Source organism: Heterodontus francisci, chromosome 17, assembly GCF_036365525.1.
Source record: "Heterodontus francisci isolate sHetFra1 chromosome 17, sHetFra1.hap1, whole genome shotgun sequence".
Taxonomy (NCBI): domain Eukaryota; kingdom Metazoa; phylum Chordata; class Chondrichthyes; order Heterodontiformes; family Heterodontidae; genus Heterodontus; species Heterodontus francisci.
In genome coordinates, this window is record NC_090387.1 from 25,631,039 (window position 1) to 25,654,134 (window position 23,096).

At 41.6% G+C, this 23,096-nt stretch overlaps 1 protein-coding gene across 1 annotated transcript in view; it reads right to left on the bottom strand.

Annotated features, from left to right (window-relative positions):
- Positions 1-23,096, bottom strand: part of cdh13 (cadherin 13, H-cadherin (heart)) — a 1,084,899-nt gene that overhangs the window by 765,378 nt on the left and 296,425 nt on the right. Inside the window, exon 3 of the mRNA XM_068049165.1 lies at positions 2,082-2,293. Within this exon, the coding sequence (XP_067905266.1) occupies positions 2,082-2,293 (212 nt within the window). The remainder of the gene's footprint in view (positions 1-2,081; positions 2,294-23,096) is intronic.

Genomic DNA, 23,096 nt, shown 5'->3' on the forward strand with positions numbered 1-23,096 from the left:
TTCTTTCTTTTATCAGCAATGAAATAGTGAAACTGGAGCACTTCAAAACTAAATCCCTGCTACTAATTTGAAGTCAGGATGCTTCACTTCAGTGCCTTATAACTCCCCCAGTTCCCATGAAAGTGTTAGCTTTTCATGTCCTTTTTTCAGCTTTTCACATTCCATTTGTCTTGTAAATGCTTTTCTATTAATTAATGAATTAGCAGACAGTGGTCTAGACATTAGCCAGGAGACTCGTTCCACTTGGTGGATTTGGGTTTGGTGGAGGTGCTGCTTTGAGGACAGGAAACCCGAAAGAAGGGGTTTCCCAAATGTCCTGCAATTTTCAACTGCCAGGTTGCTTTGAATCTCATTCTGTCAGTTTTCTGCACACAGCCAACCTGGTTGCAAGACTAGGGGCCTGTCATTCAGGAAGCTTGCAGCACGACACTGCACCCAAATAGGTAGTTCTAGTGGAGAAGGGATGTTAGAGATCAGTGGGGTGGAGGTGGGGGGGGGCGGGGGGGAGGTGGCAGGTGTTGGTCCTGATTGCAGAGGTTGGGGTGGCCGATGACGTGGGGGGTCCAATGGTGGACAAGGTGGAGGTGCCTGATTGGTGGTCCAATGATGGTTGTGGGGAACAGATGGTAGTTGGGGGGGGGGGGTGCAATGGTGGGAGTCAAGGGAGAAAAGAGATCATGATGATATGGGGGTTTACTGGGTAACTTGTTGGGTCTTAAGGAAACACTCCTGCTCCTCCTAGCCCACAAGCAGTGCTGTAAAGGCACCTACTTCATAAATTCAGACCTTCTCACCTCCTTTCACCTGCTGGACTTCCCAAGGCCTGGGAAATCCAACGAACATGAATTAGAATGAGTTAAAAAAAGAATGACCTTTAAAATGAAGGTCGGAAGTCTTATTATGATACTTAAATGACCAAGCTGCTTCCCATGAGGGGATTGGTCGACCGCCCCTTGTCCCACCTCCATTAAAACTGGAAGTGGAGTGAGGGGGGAATGCAGTGGTGGGCAGGTCAAGGCGGGTTGGGTTCTGGTTTCAGATTTTTGGAATTTTAACTTTTGTCACAATCCCAACCCACCCATTTTTGGGAGTTATGATTCAGCCCAATATCCTACAGAAATATATCTTAGATGGGGAAAAAACTGTCGAAACATAGATTAACAACATTTCAGAAAAATACCAAGATGACTTAACAACAGAAGCGTACATTAAGATGGACTGCAAAACTACTGGGAAAAAAAAGCCACATGCTTCAGACCCTTTAAGAGTTTGATTACTTATGGAGGCCTATTCCAAATGAGTGGAGTAAGTCCTGGGATTAGCAAATGGAAAATCACATTCAGCTTCATTTCAATGTGTTGTAATATTTAAATGAAGCTATTGCTTGTATTTGTGAGACCACACAAAAATGCAATAAGACAGAACCTGCCAGAAAATCACACTTGGTACTAAATTGGCACAGATCTGGCTGTACTGCTGTTTTGCAGAATTCCTGCTGCTCCAGTATCTGTTGCTTTGCAACACTAACTCTAGAGACAAAAGCACTTCCTTAAAATTCACTCCTATTCTTCTTCCCAGCTTTTAGATTTTCTAATGTCAGACACACCATTAACCCATCTGAAAGAGTGAATGTGCAATCTAACAAGTTTCTGCCTCTGCTGTTTTTCAATCAGCCAGAGAGAGTTTAACAACTGATTTTTTTCCCCCCGCACAACCTTCCTCTCTCACATGGAGAAGCCTCCATTTGGCATTTTCATAGACAGCATGACTGATACTCGGAACTTTTCACACGAGAGTCGCTAGTTTATTTTTTTCTCTCTGTAACTTATTCATCTCTGTTGCAAGACAGACAGCGACATAATGAAGCTCTCTATGCTGCAAACAGTTAAGCATGATGCCATACTAATGCTTTTTGAAGTCATTAGTTTAAGTAATTTTCACTGTCATCAGCCTGTGCATAGGTGCAGATAAGAAATATAGATGATTCCAATCACTCAAAATTAGAAATTTGCAAAGAAGGTGCAAAAATGCATGTCATTTATGCATACATGTTTATTTGTTGCATGGTTTACTGTTATTACCTTCAAAGCATGACCACGATTGTCTGCTCCTTTCACAATCTGAACTTTGGCCGAGTCCTGCGCATGAACAGATGTTGCCTGGATGTAGAATCCTGGCATGGTGGCCTCCATACCTTTTACAGCAAACACAGACCCATCTGCTTCAATCCGCAAGTCTGGGTTAGAAATTGCAAACTCCAGCCCTTCATTCCCACTGCAGTCATCAAAGTGCACTGAAAAGACAAAGAAATAAACATGGAAATTAAGATATAGTCTTCAATGCTAGCTATTATTATTCTACAAGCAAGCATTTACCGTTTCTCATGCTCCAAGAAACAAACTGCCACTGCCTCCAGCACAATGTATATGTGGATCTTTGCAGCAATCAGTCTTATGAAATGATAAGCAAACTGTCATTCCATTAGCGGTGTACTGCCTTTGTCGCTACCAATATCTCCCATATATCATAAAGTTAGGTGACACCATCAATCGAAAGTTTAATGCATTGAAATTTAATGTAGTTATAAAAGAAACAGCATACTTTTTCTTTGACCCACCGTAAGACATTTCTGCAAAGCTACCAGCAATCAAATCTGGCCAAGTCAAGCTATGCAGGTTTATCTGGAGAATTTTGTGTAAATTCAATGCAACTTATCTGCAATTACATATATTTCCATAACCTAAATTCAATATTTTAAAAGATTCATGTTTTCTCCTTTTATTAAGCCACAAGTGTAGTCCATTCTCAATCTTCAACAATTGGATTATATTGTTTTTTAAAAACCTGATCTGCTCTCAAATTATTGTAATTAACAAAGTATTCATCAGTTTGAGGATAAGTTTATTTAAGACACAAATTCCCTATTAACAATTAATCTCCAAGTGAATTAAGTAAAATGTTTCTAATATGACGAGCAATAAATTTGACTGCTTGTGCAGCTAACACCATCTTGAATTTTGCATGTCAAAAACTAATAAGCCTAGAAAATATACACCACATTGCAGCCTTATTTGCGCTACGCAGTGTGTATTTCAGCCATTCACAGTTAACATCAGTGAAGTGTGAATCAAATGAGTTTAAGAAAACCAGAGCAAACACATGAGCTATGATGACAAAATCAAGTCAAAGACATTGATACCATCTAACTATGGTTCCAATGCATGCTTTGTAGTGCAAATTATATTTCTCAGAAATCCATTTAGAAACTATGTAGCCCACTTTAAACTATATTTCATTCTTTCAGTGGAGCAGGAAGAGAGTTAGAACAGAATTTGGTGACAGCTCAATATGTCCGATCCAACCCAGTTAAGCTTGGCTCATTTCTTAGCCTCCAGCTCATTGCAGTTCTCTGATCTCAAGGCACATTTCATCAGACTCCTGACATGCAAGGTCTGTAAAATATTTAAAGCGCACTATCTATTTTCAAATAAAGATGAGAAATAATTTGTAACATTGTAAATTAAGTTGTTAGTACACCGAGAGCTCAAATAAGAGACTCTTTAAATAGTTTGTTTAATTTGTTAATTATATAATGTTAATTATATGATAATTAAGATAAACTGTTTAAATGTTTGATTTTTTGTTTTTATAAACCTCATAAAAACATCTGATGGATGTTAAACATGGGCAATTAAAAAGAGATAGAAAGGATTATGTAAGAGCAAGAAAATTATTTTAATGGTAAACTTCAAACAAATAAATAGAAACAATCCTAAGTGCTCTAAAATCGGAGTCAGTAGATGTAGAGCGTGGCTTTTATGACCCAGTGCTTCAAGGAAGTAACAAGAGGCTGTGGTCAATTTGACCTGATATTAATAAAATTATCCAGATGATGTGTACAGGAAATGGAAGTCATAGCACTGTGGAAGATATTTACCACAGAATAACAAATGTTAACATAATCTGAGAGTCAGAAATATCCTAGATCAGGAGCTAAGTATATAACTTTTAAAAGGCTAAATTCTATGCCATAAAGGAGTAACAAATATTAGCAGAGATTGTTCAATCACTTCACAGAGAGTGGAACACCTTTAAAGGTATAATACTGAGCATGCAGAACAACTAATACCAAAAATTAACAAGCTCAGATTGCATGAGAATGACTCAAAATGGATTACCAACCAAATTGAATGATAGAAGGAAGAAAAATCCTTGAGAAAGTGCAAGAGGCTCCCTGGAATGAATATAAGAAAATGCAGCAACAAATTAAAAGGGTTTACAAAGAGAAATAAAGAGACCTATAGAAAAAGTAGCACTGCAAGCTAAACATAACAGTAACAAAAACATGCAATGTTTTAATGATAAGGCAGTCAGAGAAGTGAAATCCATAAAAGAGGAAGACAGAAACAAAAAAATGAGAATGAGTACAAAATAGTTAATATTCTGAATGTTTATTTTCTCCAAGTATTCATAGGAAAAGACATGAGCATTATGCCTTCAAAAAGCAGCGATAACCAGAATAAAATCAATGAGTTAGGATTTATGTGAGATGGAAGTCAGAGACAGACTAAAAGACCTCAAATCAAACAAATCATGAGGGATAGATGTTATTTATTTCAGAGCACTGAACAAAACAAGGGAGAAGATTTGTGATGCACTAACAGCCATTATGAGGGAGTCAGTAAAGAACATAATGAACATTTGAAACAGATATTCAAAAGCCTAGAAAGTTTTAAAGATTAAAGGTTAAGAGTATAATTGAACATAAGTAAAGATGATTACGTGTACTACAAATGTTACCTTAATAACTTGCATTTCGATGGCAATATTACCATCGAGTTAAATAACATACGAGCAATATTAATAGTTTAGCTGGCATGACAAGATGACGACCACAGGAAGAGTTTTTGATAGCGTGGATACAGAGAGAAGGTTTCCACTTGTGGAGAAAAGCATAACTAGAGGCCATCAATATAAGGTACTCAATAAGAAATCCAATAGGGAATTCAGAAAGAACTTATTTCTCCAAAGAGTGATGAAAATGTGGAACTTGCAACCACATTGAGTGGTTGAAGCAAACAGTAGAGATGCATTCAAAGGAAGCTAAACAAGCATATGAGGGAGAAGGGCATAGAGGGTTATGACGATAGATTTAGATGAGGAAAGATGGGAGGAGTCTCAAGTGGAGCATAAACGCTAGCTGGATTGGTTGGGTTGAATGGCTTGTTGCTGTGCCTATGTAACCTTATGTAAAGTTCTTGTTCATGGATAACAACTTGACATAGGTGTCCACAGTGGAGAAGGTGAGCACCCCAGGGTGTCGCAGAAGAAAGCAGAACTGCCAATGTCACAGCAGACAACCTCCTCCAAAGACCAAGATTACATATTTTATGCTCATGTCACAGCAGGATAGCTGGAATGCTGGAACTTACTAATGATACATTGAATAACTTACAACAAAGAATTTGTATTCATATAACACCTCAGGATGTCTCAATGCATTTTAGATCCAATGAATTACTTTTAGAACCATAATCAAACAGATAGGCAAATACAGCAGCCAATTTTCACAAAGCAATGTTCAACAAACAGAAATTGAGATAAATAACCAGTTAATTTTATTTTGGTGGTGTTATTTTGAGAGATACTGGGAAAAGTCCCTGTTCTTTTTCAAATACTACAATGTTAAATTTTACATACACCTTAAATAACAGGAGGTATCTTAGTTTAATATCTGATCCAAAAGATAGCACCTCACACTCAGCACTGCACTGCTGCATCAGTTTAAATGAGTTACTTAAATTGTGGCGTGATGTTTGAACTCACAACCATTTGGCTTTGTGGCAAGAATGCTGCAAGTGAACGAAGATAACACCCCAGTGTAGTACTGAAGAATGAACATTGTGTTGTCAACTTTGCTAATCTATATTACAGCACTGGACATTATACTGTAATTAAGCAAAGCCAACTAATACTGAGACATTGGCCAAAACAGCGGGACCAGTTTTGGATCTGAAACCCGCCTCTCTGAATGGTAGGCCCAGCCATTACACTTTACCAGAACAAACCAATTGTCATCACACCTCCGGGCTCCCTGACCAATTAGGGAGGGTGGGTGGGATGAGCTGTCCATTCTGTCAAAGGAAGGATTTCTAATTAAAGGGACCATGACATGGGTTCGAAGAGCTCTCCAGCATCTGGATGTCTAAGGCAACAGCAACCATAGGAATAGAGAGGAGACCTGAGAAGGCTGCATCCCTGGTCTCTCACTTGTACCTGGTGGTCCTGCTGCAGGATCTGAGAGGCTGCAGTGAGGTGAACTCTCCCAAGGATGGGAGGCAGAGGACAACCTCTCCTACCAAGCAGACGTGGATGGAAATGATTGAGGAAGTAAGCAGCAGGAGTGTGGTCCCTCCAGCCTGGAGAAAGTGCACCAAGACAATCCTGGACCTTAGGAGGGCATGGCATGTGAATGACATAACACTTTCAGGTGCCACACTCTCACTTTCACAGCATTCTCCTGTACAGCACTCCTCAGGTCAACATACCTTGCAGCTCCTGCTTATTCCTCTCTCTGCAGGGACCTCACATACCCATCTGATCAGCCAACACTCACACTCACCCTCAGCCTTTTGCCCTCTTGCATCCATGCCTCACAGTGACCCTCCACAAATTGTGTCCTTGCCTCCTCTCCACACAAGCCATTATGACCACCCACATCTCTGCTTTCTTTCCTAGCAGGAGAAGAAAGCACAAAACCTTGGCAAGAGGCGGAGACCAGGGTGAAGGTGGGGTGGGGGGGTGGTATTGCCCTCCAGTGACAGGCATCTTGTCAGCTATTGCCAATGGATGCCCACCTGTTGCACTGGGAAGCAAGTCTTGTCCCAGGAGGATACAGATGTCAGCAGCAACCTGCCATGACAGCCTGAGCCTCCTGAGGCACTGGTGCTCAGACATGTCGAGAGAGATGATCCTCTGCCTGTAGAACCTGTAACAGGGGTCTCACTTCCTTCCAGCTGAATCTCAGTGTCCAGCCCCTCTACTCTGTGGTGAGGCAGGCGACTGAGGAGAAGGCGGCTGGTGCGGGTGTCGCTCCTGCTGTTGCTGGAGCAGTTGGCGACCTCTGCTCCTTCCCCTCACCAGACGTGGAAGGTGGAGTAGTATAAGCTGCTCCCTTGCTGCGGTGAAGGCTGGCAGCAGGAAAGTGCAGCTAAAGATCACTGAAGTGCTGGACAGGTGCAGTGCCGTCCAAGAAGCTGGCAATCACCAGTCAAGTTGTGAAAGCACTCTCCCACAGAAGAAATGTTTTGAACAGCAGTCTCGCAATGGCCATGCTGGAGCTCTTGATGTAACCGATCAAAGGCTTCACAATTTGTCAGTTTTCACTGAAGAAGCTGTTCCTGTTGCGCACCCACCTTGGTGACCCTGGTGAGTTTCTGGCAGGTGGAGAAACAGGTTTCATAACTAAGAAATCCAGGATTCAAGGCTAATGCAACTCATAATTGCCTTAACAACCTCAACCACTTCTAAATGACTTAGCCGACAAAGGGATAAGCCCAATGAGGGCAGGATCCTAACCCAATGTCAAGTTCCAGGACTTTCCCATCCCGATTGCCCCCAACCCTGCCTCCAATGGCCTTGGAAAATTCTGCCCATTGTGATATACTGCTAACCTATGATTATTTAGACTCTTGACTAACAGTAAATATTCATTTACAGTAACCCTTTGTATTTAAGCCTGTGACTGGGAGTTTGAATTACCCAGGGCTTATGCTATTCGCGTCATTAGGGCTTGGCATTCACCTCGGCCAATGCCCATCCGCAGTTAATGTCTGCAGAGAGCTGATTGTCAGGTTGGCTTATTGTTAATAACTACCAGTACCTGCAGCATAACTGTACCTTTTCATCATTATTACTTTTTTGATGTAAAGTGGACGAGCCCCTTTAAAGGCGTGTGTACATCACAACAATTTTCTGTTCACAGTGGTGCTGAAGCTGCAGTATAAATCTGGAGTAAGGATGCAAGTTGACTCTGTAAAAGACAATCTACAAAATACCCTGCAATAACTTGCTAAGGCTTCTTCGACAGCAGCTCATAAACCCGCAGCCTCTACCTCCGAAAAGAACAATGGCAGCCGGAACATGGGAACACCACCACCTCCAAGTTCTCCTCCAAGTCAAGCACCACCCTGATTTGGAAATACAACACCATGTCTTCATTGTCGCTGGATCAAAATCCTGGAACTCCCTCCCTAACAGCACTGAGGGAGTACCTACACCACACGGACTGTAGCATTTCAAGAAGGCCACTCACCAGTACATTCTCAAGAGCAATCAGGGAATGGCAATAAATGCTTGCTTTACAAGCAACGCCCATGTCCATTAATGAATACGTTAAAAGAAAAAGTATCTTACTATTTGGAATTACCACCACATAGACGATAAAAGTGCTCAGGAAATGCCTTGGACCTCCTGCATAGTTTTTGAACTTACCTGTGAATTAATTTAAATGCTTAGGCAATGCCGCCTGCACTCTTTCAACATTTAAATATTAACTACTAGGAGACAAGCTCTGCCCATGTGTACTCTCAGCTAGGTAGAGGAATTGCAGCTTCAGTTAGGCAGTATAAACAGGACACTGCCTAGTTAGAACCAATACTTTAACTACCAGTCTGAGACTGCTCGCTCCAGTACAAATGCAGCATTGGGCATTCCTGTAAGCAAGTCTGCTCAGCGCTGATTTATAAGGTGGAGTATTAGTCAAAGATCATAAAATAACTACCAGAACTCTGTAGCAGATAGACACAAATGAAAATGAAGCCAGAATTTTGAGAGGAAAATAATTCACACATGACGGGCTGGATTTTATGCTAAAGGCGGGACTCCCGGCACTGGACTGAAAACATGGCGGGGTGGGAGGAGCCCTGCCCCCCACCTATTGGTAACCCTGCCACCCAGCGCAGCCCCCCCCTTCCCCGCAACCCGGAGCAATCCTCCAGTCTTTTTAAATCAAAGTTTCAGAAGGTGGGATCCCCGTCCCTTTAAAGTCTTTAAGGGATGGAGATCCCACCTTCAAAAGCTGTCAGCCAGTCAGAGAGCTGGCGGCTCAGCAGTATTAGCAGCGCCACCAGGAATGGTGGCCACTGCCAGTACTGCAGGAGCCTTGAACCCAGGCCCAGTGCTGGAACCCCAGAACAGAGGTATGTTACACGGGATCACCAGGGCCAGTCCAGAAGGCACCAGCGAGGGGGGGTAATGGGGGAGGGTGGTCCTGCAGTCCAGGGGGAGCAGGATCCCAGGGGGTAAAATTGTTTCTTGTGGAGGTCCTCCATAGGCCATAAATTGCCCATGAAGGAGTGGTCGCCCCACCCCCCCAAGCCCACACAGAGGGCACCTCATTTTACAAGGCATCCTCCCCGTTTGGCGGATCACTCCTGCCCCGCTGCTGGTAAGATCCCAGCAGTGGTGGGAAGAGGTCCTTAATTGGCTGTTAACAGGCCACTTAAGGGCCTCAATTGGCCTTTGAAGGGGGAAGGCTGTCATTAGCTTATCACGTCCTGGAAGATTGCTGGGCGATGTGGAGGTGATGGGCCCTCTGCCCTGCTACCCCCCCACCCCTTGCAATACTTCGTGCCCCCTCCCCCCCCACCAACCCCACCTCAGGGGGCCTCACAAAATCCCGGCCAACAAGGGTACACAATTGAAATTTTTACCACTCTCATAGCACAGAATGTACAATTCAGCATCAAGCTGGTTTTGAAATTTCACACACTCTTGCCCCACGAAAAATTTATGGTACTATAACAGTGGCTAAAGTACATATGTCACGTGTATTATTTGTCATCTTTACATGGCTTCATTTATATGTCTTAGAGATTGCTGCATTACTGAGAATGCAAACATTTATTAGAGATTTACACTGTGCACTTTCATCAGATGTAATGCTGATATTTATTTATTTATCCAAAATGCTTTCTTCATGGCTGAAAGCGTCTACTTGATTTAGTACAAGAGGATGTTTATAACTTGCTGCACAAATGGAAAGAGAGAGGGAAAGAAGACTCTGTTTCTCAATCTACAATAAAAACCCAAGGGATAATTAATACTGCAGTTATTCAGACATTCTAAATTACAAATATGTCACAAGAATTGGCTTGACCTTCATACGAACCAACAGAATTTACATGAATCTAGCTGTCTGAACTATATTAGACACTGTAATCCACAAATATGTCCTCAAAACCCCCACTGCTCCCATGGATTTCAAAACACTCTTTGATTTAGAAGGGCCTAGGGGATAAGCAGTTTGTGTCATTACCATTTATAAGGCTGAAAATCAGTTTCTATGCAGCATGAAACATTTATCCGAACAATAGACTGCTCTTATTGTATTAATGAAACAGTAATCAAAATGTCTGAGGAACACAAAGAACACCACACTGATAAAGCACAGGGATATTTCCAGACTTTGGATTTGGATTCATATTCCAATTCAAGTGGTCTAAATAGAGGTCCAAAATGGAGCCCAATGGAAAAAAAGTGTGAGCTATTATAAGTAGACTGTCAACGATATTGAACATGCACAGACAGTTGTGAGACAAGCAAGGAGGTCTTTCAGACACACAAACAGCTGTACCATCAGATAGAAGATAGCCAACCGAGGTGAGGTTTGATTTGAAGCATCTTCAGATCTCGTCATATGTCCAAGTATTTCTTGGAAATTTGGCATTCCAATTATTATGGATCCAAGACACTCAAACCTTATACCTGTCAAAATAATAAAACCAAGGCTGGTGCAGTATTGAGGTTACGCCAGCACTTACAAGTTTTGTAAATAGCATTTAATATTTCATTTTCAAAGCATGTAAAGAGACCTAGGAGCAAAGGATCAATACATTACCAATTGTTCTTCACCTCAACTCCTTTGGAAAATTGTACTAGATATAGCAAAATCATACACTTTGTCTTTATAAATGTATTTGCAATTTCACTACTTACATCAAATCTTACCCCAGAGTGTAATGTACTTCAGAATATTGAAATGTGATTTTGAATAAACTCTTAGTTTAATGCTCCTAGATCTAGGTTGCAAACTCTTTCCATATCAAAGATGGCTTATTCCATATCCATTATATTGCTAACCTCCACCCTTCCTTCACCTGCACTACAATTTTGTGTACTTGGATGAATCACTAGGGATAATGTGGCAACAAAAAGTTATAATTTAAAAATAATACTTCTGCAATTGATTTATTCAGTGATCTTGCTAAAATGTCACAGCATGCTACTTTTCATGTCACTGTTCTATGTGAAGAAGAAGGAAGAACAACGTTCAAAACATAACACATTGTAGTGGATCTTTTTCTTCAAAAGCAGTAGTCAATTCAAATTGCAATTTCTTGAGTGAACCTACAGGACAGCATTTCTTCACACTTCTGAATCTGTCAGACACAGTTGTAATATGTTTCTCCAGTCTTCAGTTAGACAACCAACTGCAAGCAGCTCAAAGAAATAACCACTGCCAAGAAGGAGAAGACGGGTGGGAGAAAACTGGCCTGTCACACGATGCGGCAAACAAACACTTAATCAGTTGCTTCTCGACTATTGGTGATCACAGCAATCCTGCAGCATGAGGCTAAATGGAGGCAACAGGTCATGAGGAGAACAAGAATAGGAAAAATATCCATCAATGCTCTATTAAAACCTTTGTTTGTAATTTGCAATTATATGAACCAACTGGTAGGAATTGAGGTGCCTTTTCAATTATTGTACTGAATACTGAGGTGAAATGTTAAATGCAGTAAAATTGAAGAGCTTTGTTCCAAGTTAGCAATTTTTGCAAGTTTTGACAAGACAGAATATTGGAATCTTTTATGTTTCTGATTATTACTGTGAAATAATTGTTAGACTCAAGGGACATTGTCATTTAGGAACATGTATTACAATAAGTTTGAAGAGATGGAAGAAATGATAGAAAATTATAAATAAGACAGGAGTGTTACAACCGAGGCGGGAGGAGTGCGCTGTCTTTTCTAGTTCCACCTCTCCTCAGGTCACAACATGTATTTTAAATGTTTACCCAGTTACCGATATGGTCAATCATATACTCTACTCTTTCTTCTTTTGGGCCTCCTTATCTCGAGAGACAATGGATACGCGCCTGGAGGTGGTCAGTGGTTTGTGAAGCAGCGCCTGGAGTGGCTATAAAGGCCAATTCTGGAGTGACAGGCTCTTCCACAGGTGCTGCAGAGAAATTTGTTTGTTGGGGCTGTTGCACAGTTGGCTCTCCCCTTGCGCCTCTGTCTTTTTTCCTGCCAACTACTAAGTCTCTTCGACTCGCCACAATTTAGCCCTGTCTTTATGGCTGCCCGCCAGCTCTGGCGAATGCTGGCAACTGACTCCCACGACTTGTGATCAATGTCACACGATTTCATGTCGCGTTTGCAGACGTCTTTATAGCGGAGACATGGACGGCCGGTGGGTCTGATACCAGTGGCGAGCTCGCTGTACAATGTGTCTTTGGGGATCCTGCCATCTTCCATGCGGCTCACATGGCCAAGCCATCTCAAGCGCCGCTGACTCAGTAGTGTGTATAAGCTGGGGGTGTTGGCCGCTTCAAGGACTTCTGTGTTGGAGATATAGTCCTGCCACCTGATGCCAAGTATTCTCCGAAGGCAGCGAAGATGGAATGAATTGAGACGTCGCTCTTGGCTGGCATACGTTGTCCAGGCCTCGCTGCCGTAGAGCAAGGTACTGAGGACACAGGCCTGATACACTCGGACTTTTGTGTTCCGTGTCAGTGCGCCATTTTCCCACACTCTCTTGGCCAGTCTGGACATAGCAGTGGAAGCCTTACCCATGCGCTTGTTGATTTCTGCATCTAGAGACAGGTTACTGGTGATAGTTGAGCCCAGGTAGGTGAACTCTTGAACCACTTCTAGAGCGTGGTCGCCAATATTGATGGATGGAGCATTTCTGACGTCCTGCCCCATGATGTCCGTTTTCTTGAGGCTGATGGTTAGGCCAAATTCATTGCAGGCAGCCGCAAACCTGTCGATGAGACTCTGCAGGCACTCTTCAGTGTGAGATGTTAAAGCAGCATCGTCAGCAAAGAGGAGTTCTCTGATGAGGACTTTCCGTACTTTGGACTTTGCTCTTAGACGGGCAAGGTTGAACAACCTGCCCCCTGATCTTGTGTGGAGGAAAATTCCTTCTTCAGAGGATTTGAACGCATGTGAAAGCAGCAGGGAGAAGAAAATCCCAAAAAGTGTGGGTGCGAGAACACAGCCCTGTTTCACACCACTCAGGATAGGAAAGGGCTCTACTCTTTATCCCAGAATAAAATACACCAACCAGGTTTCTTTAATAAACAATAAAATTATCAGTTTATTATAAAACAAGACTTATCCAGTAACAAAGCAAAGCATTAACACACAGATTGAACTACGTTAAGTTCCCTTTTTAAATACCCCACACACACACTCGAAAAAAGATAAAGAAATTCTCTCGCAGAGTTCTTTTACAGAAAACAAAACAAAAAAAAAAAGAATACTTTGGCCAAATACTTGCTAATTCTTGAAGGGAGAAAAAAAGATATGGAAGGATGTCAGTTGTCCCTTTTGATCTGGCGTCCAGGTATACAGATACGGGTCACTGGGATCTTTTAAGAAGCAGTTCATTCTAGAGTTGTTGAGAAATAATCTGGTAGGCTTTCCAGGAGAAATGTGGCATCAGGGGTTTCAATTATCACACTCTGAATTTGCAGGGTTTTTTCAAAGAGGTAGAGAAAGAGGAGCTGACACACTGGATTTCTCAGGGTCTCTTAGAGAGGTGCAGGAAAGATGAGCTGGGGGTTCCTTTTCAGCAGGCAATAAAACCAACTGCTTTTCCACACTGTCCACAACCCAACTGGACAAAAATAATATCTCAGAAGCGAAATCACCTCCTGACCCTCAAATATTGACATGTCACTTCTCTGTAAACATCTCCCCCAGGTCCAGCAGCTATGAAAACTTCAGTGTTCCAAAATAAATCAATATCCACACTTTAAATGAGTCCTCAAAAATATTTAACAAAAAAAGGAAGCCCTTTCATAACAAGAGATAGAAAATCTAGCATTTTAAGCCTATAACACATTATAGAATTTTCTCAAAAGCAGTTTCATTTCAAATTTACAAGACCTTCAGTTGCATTGTAATATACTAATTCTCAGAACTAACCAACCTTTAGTATCCCATTAAAATACACTTTTTAACTGGCTAAAGCCGAAACAGTATAACCATACAATTTAAAATCCAAATGAATAGCTAACTTGCTCCCTTTGCAGCAAAAATGTGTAACCATTAGCATAAGAAAAACTTATAGTATATAAAATGTAAGGAACTTTCCCATCATGTTTCATGTGAGAGTTTTGCATGAGAGATTTGGCCAAGTGGTAAAGGATTCAGGAGAGTGGGCCAAAGGTACAACCAAATAAATCGATTTTCAGGAGATTTTGTTTTAAAGGCAGGGAGCAAAGTAGCAAAGCAAAGATGTTCGGGGATGGAGTTGCAAGGAGTAGAGCCAAAACAGCTGAAAGTTCTGGCACAAAGTGAGGAACGCTCGGAGGAATGGATGCATAATGGGGTGGCACAGTGGCTAGCACCGCAGCCTCACAGCTCCAGCGACCCGGGTTCGATTCTGGGTACTGCCTGTGTGGCGTTTGCAAGTTCTCCCTGTGACTGCGTGGGTTTCTGCCTGATGCTCCGGTTTCCTCCCATAGCCAAAGACTTGCAGGTTAATAGGTAAATTGGCCATTGTAAATTGCCCCTAGTGTAGATAAGTGGTAGGAGAATTGTGGGGATGTGGTAGGGAATATGGGATTAATGTAGGATTAGTATAAAATGGGTGGTTGATGGTCGGCACAGACTCGGTGGGCTGAAGGGCCTGTTTCAGTGCTGTATCTCTAAATAAATAGAGTACAGTATGCCTTGGGCTGGAGGATGTTGCAGAGGTAGGGAGGGGTAAGTCCTTGAAAGATTTGTTTAAAAGGCAAATATTTAGTATTTGGTGCTTTGAGAGATAAGAAGCCAGTGAAGGTCAGCAAGTGATCACAGGGGTGATGGATGAATAAGACTTAGGTATAGATCAAAATGTAGGTGGTGAAGTTTTAGACAATTGGCATTAGTACTGAGGATTTTGAGTGGCAGGTGAGAAGAGAATTTAAGAAGCTAAGCCATGAGATCACAAAAGCATGAATAAGGGCTCCAGTCTCACCCTGACTATAAAACTGGAAAATTGCATGCATTGATACATGCTATGAATTTTCAATCTAACTGCATGGTGTGATAGCAAACAATTATCCAGCATTGCAGATGGACACTGCCCCTTAAAGCATGCTACAAACTAGAAAAGGTTTCTTCTGTGACTAGGACTAAACTATACCCTATTGCCTTTAGTTCTCTGTCTTTCTCTCAAAGTAAAGCTTTAGCTTATTATCAGAGGCACATGTTAAGAGAAATGCAAGGATTATTGCTTTAGTGGGCTAGATTCTTCAGTTAGTGCGTATGGTAGAAGTAAATAGTGATCTGAGATACTTTACATATCCACATCTGAAGGGTTAATGAGTCAATACCTGATTTCCCTTTTGCTAGTGCCAGATCTGATCTTACACAGCACTATGTTTCAGTTCTACTCCCCACAAAGTTGCACACAAATTATTATCGATAGCTACAAAAAAACTTAGAATCTATCTATCTATATATACACCTTGCAGCTCCCATGCATGGATTACACTTCAGATGTCAACGACAGACACCGCATACCATAGGATACATCGCACAGCAACAGGCCATTTGGCCCAACCAGTCCACTTATGCTCCACTTGAGACTCCTCCCATCTTTCCTCATCTAAATCTATCATTGTAACTCTGTATTCCCTCCTCCCCTATGCGCTTGCCTAGCTTCCTCTTAAATGCATCTATACTATTCACTTCAGCCACTCCCTGTGGTAGAAAGTTCCACATTCTTACCACTCTCCAGGTAAAGAAGTTTCTTCTGAATTCCCTATTGGATTTCTTCATGACTATCCTATATTAATCGGCCTCTAGTTATGCTCTTCCCCACAAATGGAAACATTGTCTCTGTATCTACTCTATCAAAACCTTTCATAATTTTAAAGATCTCTATGAGGTCACCACTTAGCCTTCTTTTTTCAAGAGAAAAGAGACTCAGCCTGTTCAGCTTTTCCTGATATGTATACCCATGCATTTCTGGTATCATCCTTTTAAATCTTCCCTGCACCCTCTCGAGTGCCTCTATATTCTTTTTATAATATGGTGACCAGATCTGTGCACAGTACTCTAAGTTTGGTCTAAGGGATAACAGAGATCACATTGTTACAGATGTAGAATAATCTTAGCAATGGAAAAAGGCCAGTTGCTGATCTGCGGCCTGCAATTTACAAACTGTTCTATTTGTCTGTAAATGACCTCAAAAGATGACAACCAGCTAATATTCTCTGGATTTGTCTATTGAGAGAAGTGACCTTAGATACAGAGGTCAGGTTCACAGCTAAATAACATAATCATGGTTACTTATGACCAACACCAGGGAAGATGTGCTGGTACATATAAACAGTGCCACACTTTATTACAGATCTAAAACAAAGACAAATAAGCCAGTAATTGACCTGGACTCCAAAATTTAAAAGTCTTACAACTGCTCTCTGAGTGACCTCAACAGTTTATCAGGAGTTGCAATTCTTTTGTTTTGCCGATTAGGAGCCTTAAAGGAATGACCGCGTTAACATCTAACCACCATTGACTTGCTCTAGACCACAAACTACTCAAGAACAAGCCTTGAGATCTGTTCCATTATAACAAAAAACCTAGACAAATTCAATGGATTTATTCCTAAAGGCAAATCCATTGATAAAGCATACAGCCTCTTCATTTAGTAATCACTGTAGCAATACATATCATATTAAATACTAAGATTGATTTATGTCTGTGTGGAGAACAGACAGGAAACATGCATCACTGTGACTAATGGTATACTGCTCAACCCTCCACTAAATATATATATCGTAGCCGAGTCCTTGACAGTAACTCAGGTCATAATTTTGAATCGCAAAGCTACATTTCACCTCCTTTAATTAGTAGAAGTTCCTAGTTTGTGGTTAGGCCACTAATTAAGGAATTTTGTCGGAAGTGTATTTATATCTTTCCTAGCTGTGATTTCCAGTCTCACCATTCCATGATTACACTAAATTTTAGTTCTGGATAGCATTCAGATTCTGGCAGGCAATCAACTTCTTAATGCAGCTGCTGTATGAAGAGCAGTCCTTAGTTCCCGGAAGAATGTAAAGTCGCAGCTTAGTCTAAGAGCCAAACATAGACCTACTAGATGTACCACCTAAACAGCTCTTTTTTTGACCAAGACATTGGAAATGATGGCTCTCAAGCTGACATTGTTCAAATGGGCACAAATAGAAATATCACCTTTAGGGTAGAGAAAAATGTAATTATTTTTTCCAATCTTTCTGAAGGGAGCATTTTAAATTGCAAGTACACACCCTAGAGAGTGTTATTCCCCTTCTAATATGCAAAAAATATTATTGGAAAAAAAAACTGCAGCAGACTCACAGTTAACTGCGATCACCGGAAAAGAGCCTTATTTGGACACGGTGTGATACCGGGGTCTTTGGGCCTGGGCCAATTAGGAGAAGATGCGAACAAGGTGAGCAGGCTTAAACCAACCGGAAAGACACAGCTCAGTTTTGGAGAGATAAGAAGGAGAATAAGAGCTTTTTGGGCATAGAGCTAGCGATAAACTCTGGAGATCAACCATCGTGGAAGTGGAAGACCCTGCGTGAGCAACGCGGCGACAACATAAAAGAGAGAGAGAACGGAACGTCTAGCCAGCGTCAACTCTCCCCTTTTTCGGGTATTATCCTTTGTTTTCTGTGACTAGGTCAGGGAAAGATCAGAGGAACCTAGTGGGTGTGCTTATCAATTCTAGCTAGTTTTGTTATTAACTGTATAACTCAGTTTGAGTTGCATGCTTTTGTCTAACTAAGTGTATAAGCCTTATTCTTACATTGTACAACAAGGTGAATAAAGTAACTTGATAGTTAAAGAAAGGACTGAGTTTCCTCCTCTTTGTACTAAGCCGTTAACTGTAGCTGTGGATTAAGCTGGAGGGTGGCTCTCCTGTAACCCGATATCCCAAACACCCAGCCTGAGCCTGAATTAAGAGGACTTAGTCCCACGTGACGGCCAGGATCAAGTGGGTGCAGGGAATAAAGGGGCCAAGGGGGAGTTGACTCCGCGCCATGGTTTACACTAGCAATGGAAATTGGTATTTGTAAAGGATACTAAGTGTAACCCTATCAAATTAGTTATGCCTCCTTCTGTATACCTTTAGCCAAATATGAATTTGTGATTCCTTTCAGCAAAAGCATGATCAGATTTAGAAAGTGAAGCCGGGCAAAATCTAATACAGTGATGTGATCTTTCCTGTGCAACTGTAACTGTACCTCTAACTCAAAAGTCATCTCCTCCCCATAACTGCAAGGAGAATGAATCTTTCAATCCACATAACAACCACCACCTGCTGCAGTCAGTAGTATTCTCCAGCACACCATCTCACAACTAATATGTTGTCTCACAAGCAGATCAAGAGTAAGTGTAGCCTTCTTGCACACCAGATTTGGATTATCAATGACTGTATCAAGTTGTTCTGAAGCTAAACTTCTTTAAAACTTTGCCCTATTTTACGCAAAAGTGCCTAACCACAAGATTGCTGGGTTATGTCACAGCTCAATGACCATGACAGACAGAGATTTTTATATCTCTACTTAACGAGCAACAGTGCCAATAGATCCTTATAAGGCACAGACATGAGAATCACAGATGAGCAGTTAAGTTTAATAGCTGTTTGTTCCTGGATCTTGTTCTGTTTTTAGCTACATAATTTCTAACATTTCACAACTTAATACAGTAATATCACAAAACACTGAGTCATCAAAGTGAACTGCATAATATATTGGTCAGTATAAAAGTAATAAGATTCGCCTATTTAAAATACAAGTCAGTTATCACTGCGCCTGCTATTGCTTCTGCGAGCTGACTGGTAGTAATTGCCATGACATTAGGCCTAAACAGTGATAACCCTTGGATTTGGCTTGTTCAATTGGACTCAATCAAAATCAGTGATCAGCAGAATTCTCTATTTTGCATATTAATTATGTTTTGGAATTTTTAATCAAAGTCTGTTGACATGTCACTTTTTTTCTGCTTGTCCACAAAATTTTACAACATAATGTTATACATCAGTATTTCTCTTGTTAAAATATATATTGACTTATTGGCAATACAAGCTGAAAAAAATCTAGATTAATAATGGTTCCGAGTAAATATGTTACGAATACATTGGCATACTCCAATTCTACTTGTACTTTGATGTATCCTTTGATAAAAAAGAAGAAAACTTACATGGTTTAGATTAAAACTACAAAAATTTTCTATTAGATTTATTACATTTTCATTTTATTAAATCTACATGGTTTTAATGCAATTTGAAATAAGGGATCTGCCCTTTTATCAATTTATGAAATTAATTTTTAATCCTATTTTGGCAGAATTTGCCAACGCCACAGCAACTGTTTCAATGTCAATCTATTTTCAATACTTCAGATGAATCACCTTGGCAACAATTTCCCCATAGTGGGTGATAATGGATTTATCACTAATTCTGCTAGCAAAAGTATGATTTGATATTCTTTTTAAACCCAGTCTTGCCCAATGTTATTGATGTAGCTATTTGTAAAATATTTAACGTATTTGAAACAATCTTTAAGTTGTGTAAATAATTCAACAGAAAAAAATATACATCCTATGTGTGACTAAAAGTCTTTTCCTAAGGAGATGACTTTAGTAACAAATAAAATACTGTTCGGGAGCGTCGACTTTCGAGAAGTCATCGCTCCAACTGTTTAGAAAATTTTCTTCTGACTCACATCTTCCAATGAAAGTTATTAAGAAAATAAGATAGGCAGTAAGGTCTTGATAGTAGTAAACATCCTTGAAAGAAGAAAATACATCGCAAAAGTAGCAACAACAACAACGTGCATTTAAATAGCACCTTTTACATAATAAAATGTGCCAAGGTCCTTCACAGGAGAATTAGCAAACAAAATTCAACACTGAGCCACATAAGGAGACATTAGGACAGGTGACGAAAAGTCAAAGTTTTAAGGAGCATCTTGAAGGAGAATAGAGAGGTTAAGAGTCAGAGAGGTTGCAGCAGGGCCAAGGCAGCTGAAGGCACGGCCACCAACGGTGGAGTGATGAAAATCAGGGATGTACAAGAGGCCAGAATTGGAGTGGCACAGATTGTAGGGCAGGAGGAGGTTACAAATATATGGAGGGGTGAGGCTGTGGAATAATTTGAAAGCAAGGACGAGGATTTTAAAATTGAGGCGTTATCAAACTGGGATCCAATGTAGACTGAAGCAGACAGCTTGCAACTTTGGCATCCTCTTTGACCCGGAGACGAACTTCTGACCTCATATCCACTCCCTCACCAATTGAACATACAAGCACCTTTATAACGTCCTCCATCTCTGCCCATGCCTCAGCGTATTTCTACTGAAACCCTCATCCATGCTTTTATTACCTCTAGACTCAATACTCTCCTAGCCAGCCTCACACCTTGCACCCTCCATAAACTTGAACCCATCCAAAACATTGTTGCCCATGTCCTAACTTGCAACAAGTCTTGTTCACTGATTACCTCCATACTCGCTAACGCATAGTGGCTCCCAGTCCAGTATTTAAAATTTTCATCCTTGCTTTCAAATCCCTCCATGGCCATTCTCCTTCATATATTCTCCAACTTGTGCTCTTCCTCTTGCATGTCCCTGCTTTTAACCAGCAGCAGGAACATCAGCAGCATGGCCACCAGTCCTCTTGGGTGGCCAATAGAGCCGCATAAAGACCCAATTAAGGGCCACTTGCCACCCCCACCAACATTTTGCCTGCGTTGCGAGGGCCCACCACCTCCCAGTGGGTTCATGGGGTTTGGTGGAGGGAGGTGGGTGTGGAGGCCTCTTTAATGGCTACTTCATGGCCCATATACAGTCCCACTGGCGGCAATAGCTGCCCCTGCAGCTGAGGCATCATTGCTGGCATATGCACGCCCACCACCATGCTCCCCTGACCACTATTAACAGCCTGCCTGCCTGGCCCCAGCTTCCTGAAAGCAACTCACCCATCTTTGAGGGTGCGTTGGCATTTCCTTCATGCAGTGGCCACTACTAGCAGTGGCAATGCGGTGGCTGCCAATCCTCTAATTGGGCCAGAATCTCAGGTGGAGTGAGGGGAGAGGAGGGGCCGCCACCTTCAATTGGACTGGGGCAGTGGTAGCAGCATGTTAATTGGCCACCACCAGTAAAATGCTGCCCCCAGTGTCCTGCCACCTGTGGTCACAGGGTCAACTCTGGCTTTTGGCCCAACAGCAGGACTTGATCATCCCTGGAAAAATTCAGCTCCAAGTTTATGATGGGGACTGAAGGAAATGGTTTCAGCCTTCCTAATATTTAGTTGAAGAAAATGTTTGCTTATCCATTACTGGATGTTGGAGAAGAAGTGTGACAAATCAGAGGCAATGGAGAGGCTGGGAGAGTTGGTGCTGATGAGGTAGTGCTGGTGTCGTCAGTGTACATGTCGAACCCAATGTATTTTTGTTTGATGTGCCCTGATCAAAAATAGAAGGGTACCAAGGATAGATATTTAAGGGACCCCAGAGGTAGCAGCATGGGAGCAAGAACAGAAGTCATTGCAGGTGATTCTCTGGCTACGAGAGGATAGATAAGAATGAAATCAGGCAAGGGCAGTCCAACTCAGTTGGACAATGGATGAGACACATTGGAGAAGAATGGTGTATTGAACTGTATCAAAGGCTGTAGACACGCCGAGAAGTATGAAGACTGACTATTTACAATGGTCACCGTCATGTAGGATGTCATGTGGCTTTGATTAGGATCATTGCAGTGCTGTGGCAGGGATGGAATCCTAATTGGAGTTGTTCAAACAGAGTTGCAGGAAAGATGGCAATGGATTTGGGAGATCACAACACGTTCAAGGACTTGAGAGGAAAGGGAAGTTGGTAGCTTGCAAGGACAGTGGGGCCAAGGGTCATTTTTTTTTTTAAGGAGTGGGGGCAGCAGTATCTATTTGGTTTATTGGATCAGTATCATGGCAGTGAGTATGTTACAGTAAAATGTGCTGCTAGAAGTATGAATGACATTTGCCTGCATCAAATCTTGTATGTTTTCTCAAGATGATTATTACTATGAAAAATCACTGGCAGACATTATAAAGGAAAATCCCAAGGCGTTTTATAAGTATGTTAGGGGCAAGAGGATAACCAGGGAAAAAGTGGGGCCCATTAGGGATCTAAGATGCAATCTGTGTGTGGAGCCGGAGGACATAGGTGACGTTTTGAACGATTACTTTTCATCTGTGTTCACTATGGAGAGGGACGATGTAGGTGTGGCGATCAGCGAGGAGGATTGTGATATACTTGATCAAATTAGCATTGAAAAGGAGGAAGTATTAGCTGTATTAGCGGGCTTAAAGGTGGATAAATCCCTGGCCCAGTTGAGATGTATCCCAGGCTGCTATGTGAGGCAAGGGAGGAGATAACGGGGGCTCTGACACAAATTTTCAAATCCTCTCTGGCCACAGGAGAGGTGCAAGAGGACTGGAGGTCAGCAAATGTGGTACCATTATTCAAGAAGGGTAGCAGGGATAAAGCAGGTAATTATAGGCCTGTGAGTCTAACATCAGTGGTAGGGAAATTATTGGAAAAAATTCTGAGAGACAGCATTTATCGCCACTTGGAGAGGCAGGAATTGATCTAGGATAGTCAGCATAGCTTTGTCAGGGGGAGATCGTGTCTAACAAATTTGATTGAATCTTTCAAGGTGGTGACTAGAGGTGTAGATGAGGGTAAAGCAGTTGATGTCATCTACATAGACTTCAGTAAGGCTTTTGATAAGGTCCCACATGGGAGATTGGTTAAGAAAGAGCCCATGGGATCCAGGGTAATTT